The 17,832-nt window shown below is 39.2% G+C and overlaps 1 protein-coding gene across 3 annotated transcripts in view; it reads right to left on the minus strand.

Moving 5' to 3' along the window:
* The window catches only part of GRM5 (glutamate metabotropic receptor 5), a 272,147-nt gene that overhangs the window by 42,623 nt on the left and 211,692 nt on the right, over positions 1-17,832 (minus strand). For all 3 annotated transcript variants that reach the window (XM_086481710.1, XM_086481709.1, XM_086481708.1), the window contains exons 3-4: positions 16,730-16,965; positions 2,913-3,159 (exon numbers count right to left, since the gene is read on the minus strand). In XM_086481710.1, coding sequence (XP_086337836.1) covers positions 2,913-3,159; positions 16,730-16,965 — 483 coding nt within the window. The remainder of the gene's footprint in view (positions 1-2,912; positions 3,160-16,729; positions 16,966-17,832) is intronic.

The following is a 17,832-nucleotide window of genomic DNA, read 5'->3' on the forward strand; positions in this document are numbered from 1 at the left end:
CAAGGGGAATACTGGAAAGAAACCTAACAAACTAAATAAACTATTGTCTCAACATGTTGTGTCTCTCTTCTGTGTGCGGAACAGCATTGGTGGACTGATAGTAACAGCCAGACTCAGTAAGCCCTTTGCTATAGTGGAGGTTCATGAGTCACTGGTTCCCTGGAGCTTACTTGAAATACCATAGGGAACGTTTGTCACTTAAGGATATGAGAGACCAGATGGTGAAATAGCACATTTCCAGCAGTGCCCTAATCACAGTGCAAAACACTTGTTTCAAAACAGAAGAGCTATGAAGTTGGTGAGAATCCATATTCTACTGGCAGCACAGCCAAAACATCAGCATTTTATTTTTCTTGCCTTTTCTTGCCTTCTCAATTTCTTCTTTGGCCTTTCAATAGTATTTACAGGTAGTTGTTATCTTCCTGAGAAATTGTGGCTGTTCCTTCTATACTCATTTGGGTTTTTCCATGTCTTTGTCTAAAACAAGCCCTCCACTTGACTGTCTCTGTGCTTCAAGCTCAACATACACACAAAGGACTTTGGAATAGGGCCAGGATTCAAAGTATCTTGTGGGATTAATCATCTGTTGTATAATATCAACCCCCTTTTGCTATACATCAAAATCCTGAGCTATCTAGGTCAGAAAGGCTTTTTATGTTCTGCTGCTTAACACCACCACCACAGTACAGCTGTGAGGATTTAAATTTCCTTTTTGTGAAGTGAAGATGCAGCTATAAGCACAAGTGAACAGGGCAGACGAATTGTTCCAGTATGACTGCACCATCTCCCAGCTGTTGCAAATAGTGTTTCACAGGGCTCAAAAGACTATAAACTACTCAAAACCTGCGTGTTAGAGACAGAGCTTCCTGTAAAGCCTTCTTAATGATGAAAAAGTAAATTTTGACTCAATGTTGGCTAATTTAAGCACATAAACTGGATTTAATGATGTGTCTATTGCAGAACAGGGAACAAAGATCTATGTTTCAAAAGTAAACAAACTCTGGGACCATATTGTCACCACACACAGTCCATAAGTTTGAGTAGACAGAGCACTACTGTATTTCACACAAATCCAGTGAGGCTGGACTTTGTTGAAGTTGCATTACCCTGAGGTGCACGATCAACATGGTGTCCCCATGCTCTTCAGTGAAACACTGATGTCCTACTGTGACTGAGCAAATGACTGCACATGATATAATTCCTTCATCTTCTTTCTTAGAATTGAATTTAAAAAGACCCAAGGGATTAAACTAAATTCCTTGCAACAACTAGAGTTAAATTGTTATTGTTAAGCATGCCAACATGAGGAAAAGGTAAAGATAAAGGTCTCTTTGCAACATTTAGATATTGTCATTGGTGTTGTCATGCCAGGTATCATTTATTTGTGGCAGTCTTCAGTCTTTCTGCAAGAAATGAGTGAAACAGGTAGGAACAAAGTAGGCTGTAGTCCATTGCACCTGAGCACCACTAAAACCAAATGGGAATCCTTTAAGCGAAGTCTGGGACAAGTCTTTTAAAAAGAATTTGATCAGAAAAATCCAGACTTAGCACTTTTCTTCAGAATTCAGCTGTTTGTAAAAATAGAAATGTTTAGCAGAAGTCAGTCTTACTCACCAAAATAGTGCTGAAAATAAATTTCCATCTGAAATTTTCCTGGGTTTCTGCCAGTCAGTTTGTGTCTGAGTTCTATCAGCTCACAGTGCGCTTCCTTACAGCCTGAGTCTGAACAGTTTGAAAATTTGTGTCTCCAGAGCCACAAACAGACTGCTTGGTAGGTGGCTGTCCTCCTTTCATTTGGGAAGAATGCTGACTTTTCAGGTTTTCAAATAAAATTAAAACTAAAAAGAATTCAGTTCTGAAATTGCAGAAATTTTTGGAAATGTCAAAATCTTATCACCAATGGATTTACCTTCTCCTACTCATCTCTAGTCAGAAGTTAATGCTTTCCTTTCAGTTCACATTAGTGGGAGAAGACAAAATTTAAATGAGTGTACAGGATGAACAATTTTCCCTCTAGTCATCTGTTTATTTGGTGCCATCACAAAGATGTTTAAAAACCTCCCAGTAATGTAGACAGAAAGGGCTTCCTCAATCAAACTGGAGCAAAAGCAGTGAATGAGGCAGGAATCTACCCACTGAAATGCAGGGAAAAAAATTACTTTGAATGCTATCACACTTGTTCATCTTTTGAGAATTCAGTAGGCAGAAACCCAGGAAAAAACCTCATAACTCTTTTTAATGTGTGTTTACATGGATACTGCATATATGTCATAGAAAAAGAAAAATTTGTCTTAAATTTCATAGATGTATGTATATACATGTATGTAAGTTATCAGCAAAAGAAGCTTTATTTAAATTCAATTTGGCTTATAGCAGCAAAGTATGAATTAATAGCTTAGACTGTTACACAAGTGGAAAGGCTTTATTTGGAAGATATGGAAGCAGATTTTTTAATAATTCTGATGGAGAAAAAATATCCCAGACCAATCAATACAATATTTCTGATATTGTTTTGCTTTTCTTTATAAAATAACTATGTCAGCTATGGTTGCTTATAGCTCAACCAAACACACATATTTAAACACCCAAAGAGAGAGAGAGAGCAATGCTGTGGTGACCATCATGGTCTATGAACATAAAGTTGAAGGGCTGAGGATTTGTAGTAAGAATTGATACCTCTAAATGTTACAGATGAAAACGTAAATTCATTCAGTAAGACTGTACGCCTGAAAGTTCATGTCTTTAACCTTAAACATCATAAAAAATGCACATTAAAAGAAAAGAGTTATTTTGGAAAAATAAGCACAGAAATGTGAAAATAAAAGTATTGGAACTTAGCTCTGATGTGAAGTCTGCATGCATCTACAATTAATATATCTGGCATTAAACAGCTTGACAAATGTCAACATTACCTTCCTGGAGAGTCACCGTTCTCATCAAACAAGATCATGTCCCCAGAGACCCCGGTAAAGTTAGTCTTCATGAGGGATTCCAGGAGCTTCCGACCATCTATGGGCTTCATGGCGTCACAGAGGCCCACATAGCCTGGGCACAGCGACATCTGCATGTTGTGGAGGCCGTACGCCATCGAGTATATTGCGTTGATTACAAAGCCCATCTTGGAGTCCTGAACATGCTGCGTCCTCAGGGTCATCTGGCCTGCCGGGGAACATTGCAAAGTGGGTGGTTAGGGCACGGGACTGAATTATGATAAGCTCTTAGGACATCTGTTGTTGAGTTAGTTATTAATGGTGGAAAAAGTATTTTTAAGGGTCTTAAACAGCTACAGCAGATACTCTCACTGGTACACACACTGATCATGTCATAAAAAAAAAGAAAGGAAGGAAATAAGAGGTTCCCTTAAACATTTTACTATCCACAGAATCACAGAATATTAGGGGTTTGATGCCTTTCTCGGTGCAGCTCCACACCTCATATACGTTGTTTTTCAACTACTTCTCTTCCATCTCTTTTTTAAAGCATGTGTCATGAACATTTTGCTATGTTTTGGGGAATTCAGGAACTTCTCCTTGCCTGCAGAAATCTCTCCAAACCATCAGAAATCTTTTGTTGAGGTGTAGATGCTAACATGGGATCTATTCTGCAGTGATCTTGTTGACAACACGTTTGTTTCAGAGACACGGAACCAATCCTGTGCGAACAGACCGACGTAGGCACAACTCCTTTCCTGTACCAACAGTCCCTGTGCTAATAACTCTCTTACTTCTATGTCTCTTGCTTCTCTCTCTTTGTGAAGTGAGGGTAATGATGCAATGCAGATGAATGCATTAAAATGTCTGTGAAGGGTTTGATGATGCGGATTAGGCAATGACTCTGTTTAGCCAGAATTGGTTAACGTTACTTTGTTTGTCTTTTAAAACATATTGTCTGGATTTCTATTTTCTATTTAAGCTTCTGTAAAATGCACAATAAAAATTCATTCAGCAGCACCCTGAAGGACTTTTTTTTTTTTATAACCCAGTGTTATTAATGACACAGATTCGCTCTGTTGGCAGCAGCAGTCCAGCTAAGGAAGGGTAGGCTGGAGTTTTTCTGCCTCATATGTCATCAGCAAAGCTGCCAGCTGCACTCCAGCCACCAGACCCTTAATACTGGGGAAGTGAAAAGAGTCAGAGATAAAGCAACTGCATCAGTGGTGCTGGGAATTTGTCAGCGCTTGGAAAGATTTGGCTCTGGAGGGAGGACAAACAAAGAGCTCTACTAGAACATTTGCTCTCCTTTTATCAGTCAAGCAGCAATCCCTAGGAGCTAGGGAGTTCTGTGTATGGGCAGCCATGAGCAAAGGGAATGCAAATAGCCCTCTCTGTCCACTCTCTGAGACTCTGCCTTGCATAGAGGCATTCACAAGCGGCAGGGCTGGAGCTTACACCTGCCCGTCTGTGCTGCAAGGGTAACACAATGTGAGAAGTAATTTATGCCACGCAAAGGCTGATGCACAGACAATTTTTTGCTTGAAAGAAATGAAGACTAATACATGACCCTGAGGGTGGCACTCATCCCGTTTATCAATATCCATCCAGAAGACAAGCATCCAGTCTGATGCCTAGGCACCTTTTGTGGAGATGAGTAAGAATCTCCAGCTGGTGATTGACCCCATCATAAAGCAGATGCATCTACAAGCTCACCTTTTCAGTGGTGACCAAGAACATCACCACGCAGTTCTGAGCGCTAAAACATTTTGAAGTACCGAAAACATCAGGGAGGGTAGCAAAGAAACATAGTTTGAACTGAAAATCACTGTGTAGAGGTCAGTAAGTGAATGAGGATGGAGAGATCCCTTTTTCCCTTCTGTTTAATGCAGGAGCTGGCACTCCCAGTTCGAGCTGACCTCAAGAGCAGTGATTAACATTTTGGATAGTTAAGTGATATGAGCTTGAAATATCTTTAAAAAGCTTTGGAAACAACACACAGTGTTGTTCATTTGTTCTGTTTTATCAAAGTATTGCTTTTTCTTAATTAAAAATAATAACCATAAGAACTGCAACATGTAAAATCCATATTAATTGAAATTAAGTGGAAAATTGAACAAGCATATTACATTGCAATACACAAAACATGGTTTAACCAATTATTCATCCTCAAAATTAACAGCTCACAAACCATGCAGTTAATTATAGTAGCCATTAGAATGAATCAGATGTGCATCAGCAACAGTATTTATTATTAAACGATATTTCAGCTGCTTTATTGCATATGATTGTTTAAAAATGTAATAACTTAATTCTTACAGGAACACTTTCCACTGGGCTTTGTGCTTCAATTTTATAGAATTATTATTATGATTTTCTTTAAACATTGAACCTCATTCAGTTCACCTGATGATTTGTAATGAGGCTGCTTAGCTTTTCATAGAAGCTGCTGGCAATTGTCAACGGAGTTGTGAGAGAATTAGCTGCTGTAAGAATTTTAATATACTTCCTGCAGCTGGAGAAAACATTTCCCTGAAATGTTAACTGCCTCACTTTGCTATATGGGGGCAAATCCAACCTGTCAAGTCTGACTGTTAGTTTACAGTACCTCAGGACTTTGTAGTTAAGGAGAACATCTCAAAAACTGCGACAAAAGAGAATTTTTGCTCTTCAATAGACCATAATACGGTCTTAAAAATGACAGTATTAAAAAAAAAAAAATCAGTCTGAAAGTGATTTTCAACCCATTTCACAAAGTACTTAGGCATGTCAGACTTGAAGCATGTAAGTAACCCTATCTACCACAGTGATCCTATGAATGGTTTTAAGGGAAGTCTCAAAACACAAGCTAAAAGGTAGTCTCTCAGTCAGAAAAAAAAAAGGTAAAAATATTTTAAATCTATCTCTGAAACAAGTATGATTTAGGTAGCCTTAAACGTGTTCTTCACTTGAGTGTTAGTGCCTATTTTCCATGTTAGAACTCAACCACATATTGTTAAAGTCATCTACAAGTGCTGTCTTCAGTCAAGAACCTTTCCTGACGCAGGGTGAGCATGAGATGGAGAGATGGCATGGAAGAACTTAATGGTGATGACACCAGTAATGTTTCATGGAATTAACTTTACCGATTAAACTCTTAATCAAGAATAAAGAAAAAATCTAATAAAAGTTGAGGAGTTCCTACAGAGTGACTAGGCAGAGAATAAATATCCACAGGCTGTAACCCCTATGCTTGTTTATAATAGCCATAGTAGAACTCTCTTCTATCAGAGTAAAAAACCTCATACCTATAAAAGATCTGGTTTTCTCCATCTTGTACATTCCCATAAGAGAAAAATTTGCAAAGAAGGAAATAAAAATGTCCTGCTTTCCTGTGGGCTGGGAAAAGCCAGCATGATGCCATTTAATGTTGGCATGTATGGATAAGCAGGACGTGTTCACATGAATGTTTTAGTCAGTTCAAGTGTGGGCTTTCAAAGCCAATCTCCAAATCATTCCTGCTCACAGTGCTTGGGTTTGGACTGAGTGTCACAGTTTTGGAGCAATGTATCAAATTTCTTTTGAAAGGCACTAAAAGAGATAAAATGCCCTAGGAGGGCACCTAATGCACCAAATTTTGCAGCTGCAAATGGGTGTTCAAACCTTAGGAAAAGGCTACTCCCAGTTGAAAGTAAACCTCCCTCAGCAGTGAACCTTTCTTGGCCCACAGAGTTTGCAGTCAGACTCAGCATCACTCCCAGGATGCTGCAGACAGCAGGAGTGAAGAGGTACAGAAGTGACAATGTGCAGGGGCCAGGTACAAAGCTGCATTTCGCAGGTCTCCAGTTGACTCTTACTGCAATTTTGACAGGCTTCAGTACTTTTTCTGTGGTAGAACTGAGCAACTTTTTCAGGATGTAGCTCATTTTCCCACGAACATTTTTCAGAATATCAACTTACTTATGAATCTGTACTGAACTTGATGATTATGTCGAAATGATTATAGAAAGTAATCCATACGGCAGTACCTCAGAACCAAAAAATATTAACACTGTATCATGATAATTACTGTAGAAATAAAAAAATCTGCCTCCTGCAATTAAGATGTACAAGGCAATGGAAGAATGCAGGGTGAACCAAATCATACCTAATGAGGGAAGTGGGAGAGTACTTGCAATCATAAATGATCAAACATTGTAGAATTCTCTGAGAAATGAGGGAATCTCAGTGGCTAGAGCACATGTGCAAATCCCTCAGTTCCATTCTATTTATTCCCTTATCTTTCTTGTCAAAGTAATTTTGGTAAATAAATAAAGACTTATCCTAGTATTTTCCAAGCTGTGAGATCGTGAGGCAGTTCCAGATTCGAAGTCACATAGCCTTTTCTGTCTACAAAATATTATATAGACAAATCCTGTCCCTTCTTTGGCAATCAGACAACCCATCTGTCTTTCAGTTTCCCATCTAATAATATTTCCTTTCTACTACTTTTTATCTGCCATCTTCCTTTATACTAAATGTCCCTCAAGAAGAGGACTACTTCTCATTATCTTCCTGTTTTCCCTCTGCTTAATGCAGTGGGCTTGTTATTGGCTGGAGTTTTCAAGTGCTATTGTGCTATCTCTGAAATGGAAGTAAAATTATCCTGAATCTCATGGGAAATAGAAGTATGTAAATATTTATTCGATATAGCATTTAGGAATCTCTATATAAGGGATTCAGGTGAGCCTTTGCAACATGGTTATATGCATTACATATCAACTTAAGAATTTGCTGCCACGGGAGTAGGTGGTTAATATCGATGCTTTTCCCCGCTTAAATACATATTCTGTACGTCTAGATTTATGTGTACGTTCTCAGCTTTATTATAGGATTGTGACTGTACCAAAGACAAAGAACAGTCTGAGAACGGTATAAACTCAGCGCCGCGTAACCCGCACCTTTTCTGCCCACACTGCTGGGGGTGACGCAGTTTTGGCCACCCCAGCGATACCACAGCAGAGGATAAAGGTGGGCTACGCAGGGCGCTCGCCCACGGTGCTGCTCAGCAAGAACCTCACGAAGGAAGGCTCGGGGCCAGGCGAAGGCCAGCGCAGTACGTGCGCAGCCGCGGAGTCTGAGCCCGGGCAGCCCGTTAGCATGACCCTGGGGGTTCATGTGGGAGGCTGGGCAGGGCGGCTCTGAAGGCAGCCTTGGACCTGTGGTTAGCCAGGCCGAGGCTGCCCAGCGCCAAACTCCGCGTCCTTCGTTCTTTTCTTTGTCACTTCTCCAAAACACAAACACGTCGGTGATGGGACAGAAACACGTTCTTCCACCAGGAAAGCGATTCCAACTGGCAACGGTGCGTTCCTTGGATCTATGGAGAAGCAATCAGTGTCCTTAGGGGCCCCGAGCCAAGGAAGCGCTTCAGGGCCCCGGCAGCCCCGGTGCGCGGTGAGGCGGGTCCCGGGCGGGCGGCGCGGAGCGGCTCCAGCGCCCCCCGCAGCCCCGAGCTCCCGCCGCGCTGCGCCGGGCGGTGGCGCCACCTCGTGGAGCGGAGCCGGAGGAGCAACGCGACGACCCTCCCAACCGCCCCCCGCCCCACCCCCCCCCCACGGGAAAACAAACCTGCAGCTTGCGGGAAATTCTGAAATTTCACCGGTGTTTCCGGTACTTAGCATGTAAATAAACAGAAAACATTCTTCGATAAAACTCGTTATTTTATGGATTTTTTTGATGTAAAAGCTGTCATTCCTTTTTTTTTTATTTTTTATTTTATTTTTTTTTTTTAATTCCCTTTTTACCCTAAGCGAAGCTGAAATACAATTTTTTCTGTTTGCCAGCTGGTGTCATTGCAAAGCCTCATCAAGCAGGAATGTTAAAGAGTGCAAAATCACCACGATTCAATATGCTGCTTCTGCTTTCTAACTTTTCCAAAGCTGAGAATACTTTGAATTTTAAAGAATGGAGAAAAGGTAAAACAAAGAGAGAAAATATTTTATATTCCAGGCAGCCCCCCGCTTATTTCATTCTCTGAGGAGAAACAAGAGAATAAAATATGAGACAGAATATGGGAGAATATTTTTTCCAAAGTGCAGAGGAGTTTGTTTGCTATGCAATGAGTTTAACATCGAAATAAAGGGAAATTGGTAGTTTCTCAGTTTTTTAATCTTAAAATTTCTCAGTGATCAAAAGGTTGTTTATGACAAAATCCTAGAGGATGTCACAGAGGAAACCAGAAATATAACCTGCAGTCTCCAACTGTCTCATAATGTTTCCTTATGACTAATTCACAAATTTCCATACAGTTTCCATATATATGTCATTAAAGACTTCATCGATTCTTTGTGCTAATTTTTGTTTTGAGAGACAAGAGGCTGACAGAAGTGAGTTCTAGTTTTGTTGGCAAATATGTCCCACATTCACTTTCTGCTAGCAGTATTTGAAGTCCAAACCCACCAGCAAACGTAGTATTTTTTCCTTTTTTTTTTTCACTTTGCCTTAGTGAATATCTCAAAAAAATCAGGACAACAGGGTTGTCTTTGCAAGAAAGACATGGTAGTGCCCATCTGCTGCAGAATACAGTGTGTGACTTCTTAGGTCTGTCATGGGTCCATGCTGGCACCATTGTGCTCTCTAGGAACACATCAGAAACCTTCCCTGGATATGTGTGTTCTGGGTGGCATGCCACCAAGTCAGTCATCTCAGAAACATGCATGTCTCTTCAGTGAAGAAATGAATGGAGTCTTATAAAATAGAGGAAACGTTGTACATATGAACCAAGGTATCGTGTTCACACCTAATTAAGTTATCAATGTTTAAACGCAGAGAAAAAGACTCATTTTGGAACCTTTTCCAAAATATGTCATCAGAGCTTTATGTTAAAGAAAAATGTAACTTTCAGTTCTCTGTTATTTGTAAGGCTTCAGTTGTATTTTTCTGTAGACACTAAACTGTAATAGTTTATTTATTTATTTTCCTGTTTTAATTTCTTACAGGTTCTTGGACTGAAGAACAGAGATATTTTCTGCTCTGTGGGAAATTCCATGTAGTTCAAATGTCCTTTTCCATTCAAAATGAATACAAAACCAGAAGATTGGATTTTATCTTTCCTGAAAAGGAAATTCTGAGGCAAAAAAAGAGATTGAGCAACACTGGAAAATGTCATTTTGATGCTGCGGAAAAAAACATAGCAGGAAACAATGTAAAAGCAAATTATAAACTTGAAACAAAAACTTCAGTGTTATTGAAATGAGAAAACAAAAAATGACTCATTTCAGTGCTTTTCTGTCAGAGTGTGTGTCATTGAATCAACATGCTGTGATAGAACATTTTTCAAATTTGACAAGCGAATATCTTCCACCACAATCCACTCGCCAAATGTGGCCAATTCTAACTTTCACAGTTCGAAACTGAAAGCCAATATTAACACTGTTACACTTTATGTGATGATTATCACTAAAATGTTGAATTTGAGAATGACTGAGGGACCAAATTCAGTGTCCTAAAATGCAGAGAGGGCTTTGAAAAGATTTTTTCCCAAGTAGTTGACTTTGGTATTTTATGTCTGTTTAAGCCCACATGAGCAAGGCGTGTTTGGATCTCTCACAAATCTGACTAGAGGTTGACCTGCATCCTTGGGTGCCTGCAAATTGTTCAGTAGTTCAGTAAAATCAGCAAAAAGAATAACAGGGACAGTAAATCCTAGGAGAAGGTAAGTAAATAGATACCTATTTCTTCATGCCATTTTCTTAACAACATCCCTGTCCTTTCACCTTCTACAAAACTCAGTTTCTTTGGTCATAAATTGCAATGAAACACAACTGCTATAGATGCGAAAGCACATTAAATGCTGGCATGCTTTCTGTACTTGCAAATATGCTTATATGAAGCATTTGAATCTACATAGGAAGTCGAACAGCTATGAGGAAAGAATGACAGTAGCTACCCCAATTCATCCATGTAATAATAAATGTATATAATCTGATTACATTTAATTATAATTTACTTTTAAGCATAAGGCTGAAGAGACATGGTGTTAATCTCTTCCAGATAGTTTTCAAGATTTATAAAGTCAGTGAGTGAGTAAAGGAAATATGAAGAATAAAACCACAGTAGCATGGTATATCATTAAATATATCTAATACATGGAAGGAGGAAGGCAGGGAGCATAAAGTGAAGGAGAAATAGATGTAGCTTTGTACTCAGATTTTGGAGGAGTTTGATGAATTTCATAACAGCAGTGAGGAGACTGAAGTTACTCAAGGGTTTGAGTTACAAGTATGTTAAAATCAGGATCAATGTATATCAAAAAAATCTTTCAAATAGGTATACAGAGCGTATAGCAGTTCTTAGTGCCACACTGCCTCTTTCTCTAAGTGAGTCAAAACAACAGTGACGTGCCTATGTAGGGTCCTGGCTCAGATTATGTCAGGCTTCTAGAAAATTCAGATCTGGATCTACGCCTTACAGCTGATCTGCCTTTGGAAATTTCTGGACTTGACCCAGCATCAATGTGTAGGTAGTGACAAACTGCATTTAAGCCCCAGATCTGAAATGTGGGCCATAAAAATGAGGGCTGGATCATCCTTCAGCTTGCCAGTGCCCAAGCATGAGACATAACATATCAAATATCAAACTGAATGCAGCAGGATGTATCCAGGAGAATTAAAAGTCTCTGTTTAGAAAGTAGAAATGCATTTTAACTTAATTTGTTTTGTTTTCAATCTAAAAATTAAAGTGTAGGAATGCTAAGTTTAGGCAATATGAGGTTTAAATGTGATGCTTTCCTTGAAATAAGGAAAATACCCTTCTGTTCTGACAGCTCTTATTTTTTTTTACGGGCTAGGTTCTGATTAAATCAACTTTGGCATTTGAATTTACATTTAACCAACGGATTATTAGTATGTTGCAGTACAAAGATGAGACAGTTTTATTCCTTAGTTCTATCTGGAAACCCAAAAGGGCCATTTATTAAACCAAGTTTCTGTTCAGCTGAAACTGTGGGACTTTCTGTGGATCCTTTTGACCTCATTAAAGGTAGCTGGAGCTGGATGAGATTCAGCAAACAGGTACATAATTTTCGCACTTCCAGTTTATGTGCCCTTCTGTACCTTGACCTGCAAAACTTTTCTCAAATTTATCCCAAATCTCCTTTATCCCCCTTTCTGCAAATAAACTCTATCACTCTTAATCCAGTTCTTACTTGCTTGGAGATCTATTGATCATCCTTCTTCTATGTCAATTTTTGCACCCTTGGAAAAAGGGGTTTTATCTCAGAGAAACCACATGGTTAAATCATGAATGGAATGTTTGTATTTCTTCATCCAGCTGAGATCTGTTCAGAATGCTGCTGCAAATCTCATTTTCCCTGTTCATCACTTTGAGTATGTTCCTTCTTCCCTGTAGACTTTGCCACTGGCTCCTTGCTCCCAGACATTTCAGACATAAGTTTCTTTCCTCACTTTCAGTGCCCTCTGTGTCCGGTGTGTGGTTGATCTTTGCCCGTAATTACTCAGCCTTCATAATTTCCCTTTGTGCTTTCTAGCTTGCTGCTTTGAATCACAGTATTTAATATCAGGACCCTGCTGTAAATACCTGCACAAGCGCCCCATCAGCTTCCTTCAGATTCTTATTTATATTGTTCGTTTACATGAAACTACCATTTTTTTCTGAAGTCTCTAACCTCTGCCAGTCAAACTAAGATATTGCACTGCTTCATCAGTATCAGCCTCTATTTATTTGCTCTTTCTTGTCTTACCCTTAAATTATAGATACTTGGGATGTGTATTCTGGTTTTGCTCTCTTTTTAAGCAACACCTTAAAAAATACTGTTCCATCTGTGCCTCTGGCTTTTACACAGCGTGGGAAAAACAAGATCACTTAGCAGTGGAGGCAAAAGGATTCGTTTAACAGACTGGTAAATGTGATAAATATGCTTCTGCTCCTGATGACTTTGAGGACTTGACTTTCTCCACCAATGTCACTTGAGTCAGAGTTTCACAAAGTTTCACATACTTTGCTTGCATTGGCTTTTGTTTCTGCCCTGTGTTAAGATGCATTTGTAAAACACCCTCACTAGGAGTAAAAAGTTGTGGTGGGCACACTTGTCTGTAAGAAAGCAAGCGCGCATACATCTAGTCTTCAAAGGTCCGAAGGCAATCAATACCAAAGGATCTGATTAGCCTTGTATGACCTGAAGATGGTCTTTGAGTGGAGTCACTCATCTGGATCAACTTGCACACTTATTTACCAACTTCACTGGATTGTGCCTTAGATAATAATAAAAAAAAATCTACCTGGTACCATAGGGGAAGCCAAATGAAATTCTGGTAAAATTCCTAGTGTTCAGAGGCCATTACATTCTCCTTTTAAAGATGCATTTAAAATTCTTTGCTCTGACTCGGTGTTCAGAGGTGGCTTGCAGCAGCTCTCCTGTGGCATGGAACTGATTACACTGAAAATCAAGTCAGAGAAGTCTGCAAACTTCTCACTTTCTTTAGTGCTCCAGCTGGGCAGAAAATTGGTGTACTTAGCAACAGCAGTGACACCCATTTGGATTAAGCAAGTACCTTCAAATCTGCAAATGAAAAGTGGTCTTGATGCTAAAATTTTCATCTCAGTGTGAGCTAAGTGTATGTGAAGGGATGGTGAATTTTTACTCCTTGATACAAATGAATGAAGGAAAAAATATATTTTGGATTGTTTTTTGGATTCTCTTTATTTGGCTGATTTCACAGTTTTATTATACATGTCTTACTAAATAGTGTCTTCATTTCATAATAATACCTGCTTGGCACTGTCTATGGATAGCTTATATTAAAAGATGAAAAAACCCTCACAAGTCACTGAAGCTGGCTTCTTTGACTTAGATTTCACGTACTTTCTGTCACAGAGGTAAATGTAGCCTACCATCTTACTAGGCAGGGATCAACAAAATAAATACAAAGTTTAAGCAACTGAATGAATATCTGAGGCATAGGTGAAGTCAATTATCTATTCAGATTTCAGCCATGTCTCCTTGTGCTTACTTTCTTGCTGTTTAAATGCATCTTTTATCCTGTTAACTATTGTTTATTTTTTCATGATAGTACAACTAGGTTGAGGAAAATAATTCATTTTTTCCCACTAAAGTAAAGGTTATTGCTTTCTATATAGACACCTTCATTTAATAATGACCTCGTCTATCAACACCAGTCATCTTTATGTGTATCTTTTCATCATTATCCCAAGAAGTAAAGACTGGTTTGCCTTTTGGTCCAAAAATAGTTTTTTATTTCTCTCCAGCATTTCTCAGTAAACTCAGTCTCTTTAATTGGAATCCTGAGAAACATCTTTAGTTTTTGTTTTTGTTTTGGGGCTTTGTTTTGTTTGGTTTGGTTTTTTTTTGTTAATGCAGGTGCTGGAGAAGGAACGTATTTGGTGAGGTAAACTAAAGAGCACAGTCCTGTTTTCTTATCAGGATAAATCTGAAGCAGCACTAATATATTCATCATTGTGCAGAAACTGTCAGGACAGTCTATGAAATACTTGTGACGATCGAGGGCAAGTATCACATTTACAACTGTGCAGTCTGAACTGAGGGAATTTAAGGCTCAAAACTTTTGAGTGCTTGAAGTCAAGAAACCAAACATCAATGTAGGAATCAATACAAAGACACGGTTTCAAAGTCATATGGAAGATATGAAATGAGGTAGAAACAAAAAATACCATGACAGTCTCAAAATTGTTAATTTTGAGGTTAAACTCCCAAATTCAAAATCTCTGAGTTCTGCAATTCTTAGAGAATTCATTTGTGTCTTTCCTGCTGGCAAATCCATGAAGTTGTCTAACTTCAATATTTCTTCACTTTATCATATACCATTGCCATTTTTGAGGTTATTATGAGAAAAACAACATAGGTATCTTCGCACTTGTGATACAAAGATTGTCATTAAGTAAATCTGCATGTGATCTTTCTGGCCAACCTTTGAACTTCCTTTACATGAATTATGATCTAGATCAAAATCAAAGCTATAAAACTGAGTAACATGATAACTAACAGCTTCCTGTGTGAAAACCCTGATTAAATGGGCAGTCTTAACTGATTGCTGCACATAGTGTGTTAATCTGGGGAACTCCACAACTGAATGAACAAGAAAGAACTAAAGCTGTTATAATCTGGTTTTCATTCTTTTACTATAGCCATCATGGCCCAGCACTGAACTTGACACTGAAGCTGAAGGAAAATTAGTTAGAACAATCTGTTTGGGAAATTAGTCCTTTTCACTGTTCATGATTTGCAAATCAGCCGGTTGCAATTCTTGCACATTTCTTTGTGTGTTTGACATTCCTAAGTTTTAGGAACCTATTTGAGCTATGGCTCAACCAGGATCTCTTTGTGGGAAACCTTCCAACGATGAGTGCTGTTCAAACTGAGCCATTCAAGCTTTATGATTAAGTTGTCTCGTATCCATGACTGAGTGACTTCATGTCTAAAATAACACATCCCTGCACTGCCAAGATAATTTTTTTTTGTGGTAGTGTGAAAGACTCTGTAGGCACCTACATTTCACAGTTCCTGATCTTTCATATAAAACAGAAATTAGATTCTCCCAGTGTAGGTAGAAAGTAAATATAAAAAGAAGCCCACAAAAGTCAAGTTGAAATATCATTGCTAACACAGCACAGTGGTAGAAACCAGGTCTTTATTAGCTTCTATCCAGCCATGCCCATTGTACTGACATCTCAGGAAAGAGATCTACATTATTGTGGGGAAATCAATGAAGTTTGCTGCTCAATATGCAGTATCTGTCAATAGTGCAAACAAAACTGGTGTCAGGCTGTGTTGGAAGGGTAGCAGAAGAAAAATAATGGAGAAAAGTCAGTTGAACATTGACAATGTACACTGAGATTTTGGGATTCCTAGATTCAATTTCCATCTCAGCCACAAACTTCCTCTGTGACCTTGTCCAAATTGAAAGGAAGACTTAGGAACATGAAGTGGGACTTAGGTGGGGTTTTGTGTTGTGTGAATCCAAGACTTTGATCCTTAAAGGCACTTCTTAGTCTCATGGGTGTGTGGAAGTTATTGACATTTTTAGGAGGGAAGGTTCTTTAGGGCTCAGAGGCTGTGGTTGGGCTAATGCCCCGCACAGCACCACCTTATGCCCCAGCACTGGGAAGATGCCCATTGTCTTAGTACTGCTTGGCATCTCATGAAATAGAGTAATTAACATAAATAACGAAAAAAAAACAGAAAAATGCACCACATCTTTCCGGGAAAAAAAAAAAAAAAAAGGTTTTGCCACTGTGGCAGCTTTTGCTAAAATCAGTACAATTTAATGAAAAAGACCAGCTCAAAATGGCATTTCCTGAAATGACTCATGGCTGAAAGAAAACCTAATGAAATCTTTGACCCAGCTAGTCTTCTGTCTGAAGTACACAAATAATCATCGTTACCATATGGACTTCAGATAACTTTCAGGGTATTAACTCTCTCATTGCTCCTGTGAACTAAAGCAATACGATTAGATTCGTTTCAGAAAAGAGGCATTGAATTTTGTATTACAATGTTTTTGAAAGTTTTTAGGCACCTATGGAGTTAGAGTAGCATCAAGATTTTCAAATTTAGAGAGGAGTTAGGTACTGAGGAACTATCTATTTATTTCTTTGGAGATCTGAATACTTTTTAAAATGTGGTTGCCATCGTTTTGTAAAGAGTAAGGATTGCAATTCCAGCCTCTTTTCTTCCAACCCCACTACTATTCCACCAGACCAGGCTGCATCAGTCCAACATGAGCTGTTTAGACCAGACCTTCAGTCACACTGGTTTATACAGCAGAAGTAATAAATTCACTTACTTGTGCAAGTCTTGTTGTATTTAGGATTCTCTTGAGGAAACCCTTCCAACCGGCACTGGAACCTGTGCTGCCAAAATTCCTGAAACCATGGATTTCGGTGATTGGTTTCTGGACGAAGCTCTAAGTAGTAGTCATCAAACCATTTCACATCAGGAGACTGGAGCTTGATTGTTATTCCACCGACAGCTTCACGCTGATACCCTTCTGTCACATCGTACCTGTCTGCCCAGCCATCACTGCAGGGATAAATGAAAGAGAGACAGCATTAACCATTCAAAGGAATAAGTAAACAACTTTCTTAAAAGTAAAATTCAGAGCCTAAGAGCACACGGCTGCACCTGTGATTCTGAGTGGAGGTTAGTAAAACACCTGTAATAGTCCTATTAGAATAATTCAGTGTTTTCCTTTTCCTTAGGTTTGCTTGTCATTACACCTTCTACTTAGATGATATATTCTTCATCCTCCACTTCAGGTAATTGAAACAACATTAAAAATCACGGATCCTAAAATCTGCTGTGTGTAAGCACATCTCTGCATCATGCTAAGCTTCGCTGTGCTCTGGGGAGAAAATCTTGGATTCAGTGTTTTACTGACACTGCGTTGATACTACTCTTACCTCCTCACAAGGAGGTGACCTCGTGGACAGGACCTCTTATAGCAAGGAGGGCAGGACTGTGTTGTGGACCATGCCTATACTGCACAATGGAGCATGGCACAGAGAGCCAGAAGCAAATTTTGAATGGGTTGACACTGCTCAGGCAGAAATACCAGCTCCAAGCTCAGATGCTGAGAGAGAGTGACGTTGCATCTGAAGCAATAAGTCCTCTCTGCAGATGTCACTAATGAAGCTGGGCAGAGCATCATGCAGATCCATGTGTTGCTCCTGTTTCTTGGTTGCTCGTGGCTGGAGTATTTTGGAGTTGTGTGCCACTGTATTGCACACAGAAATTTGATCCCCTTCTGTTAACCTTTCTGCTTGCAACACTCTGACCACAAGTAGCCAGAAGTGACTGAAAACCCAAATCAAACAAAACATCACAAGCTTCTCAGGATAATTCCCCTCTCCCCGATTTCACAATGGATTTTCTTGGAAATACTGACGT

This window comes from Leptosomus discolor, chromosome 1 (genome assembly GCF_034619465.1).
Source record: "Leptosomus discolor isolate bLepDis1 chromosome 1, bLepDis1.hap2, whole genome shotgun sequence".
NCBI lineage: Eukaryota > Metazoa > Chordata > Aves > Leptosomiformes > Leptosomidae > Leptosomus > Leptosomus discolor.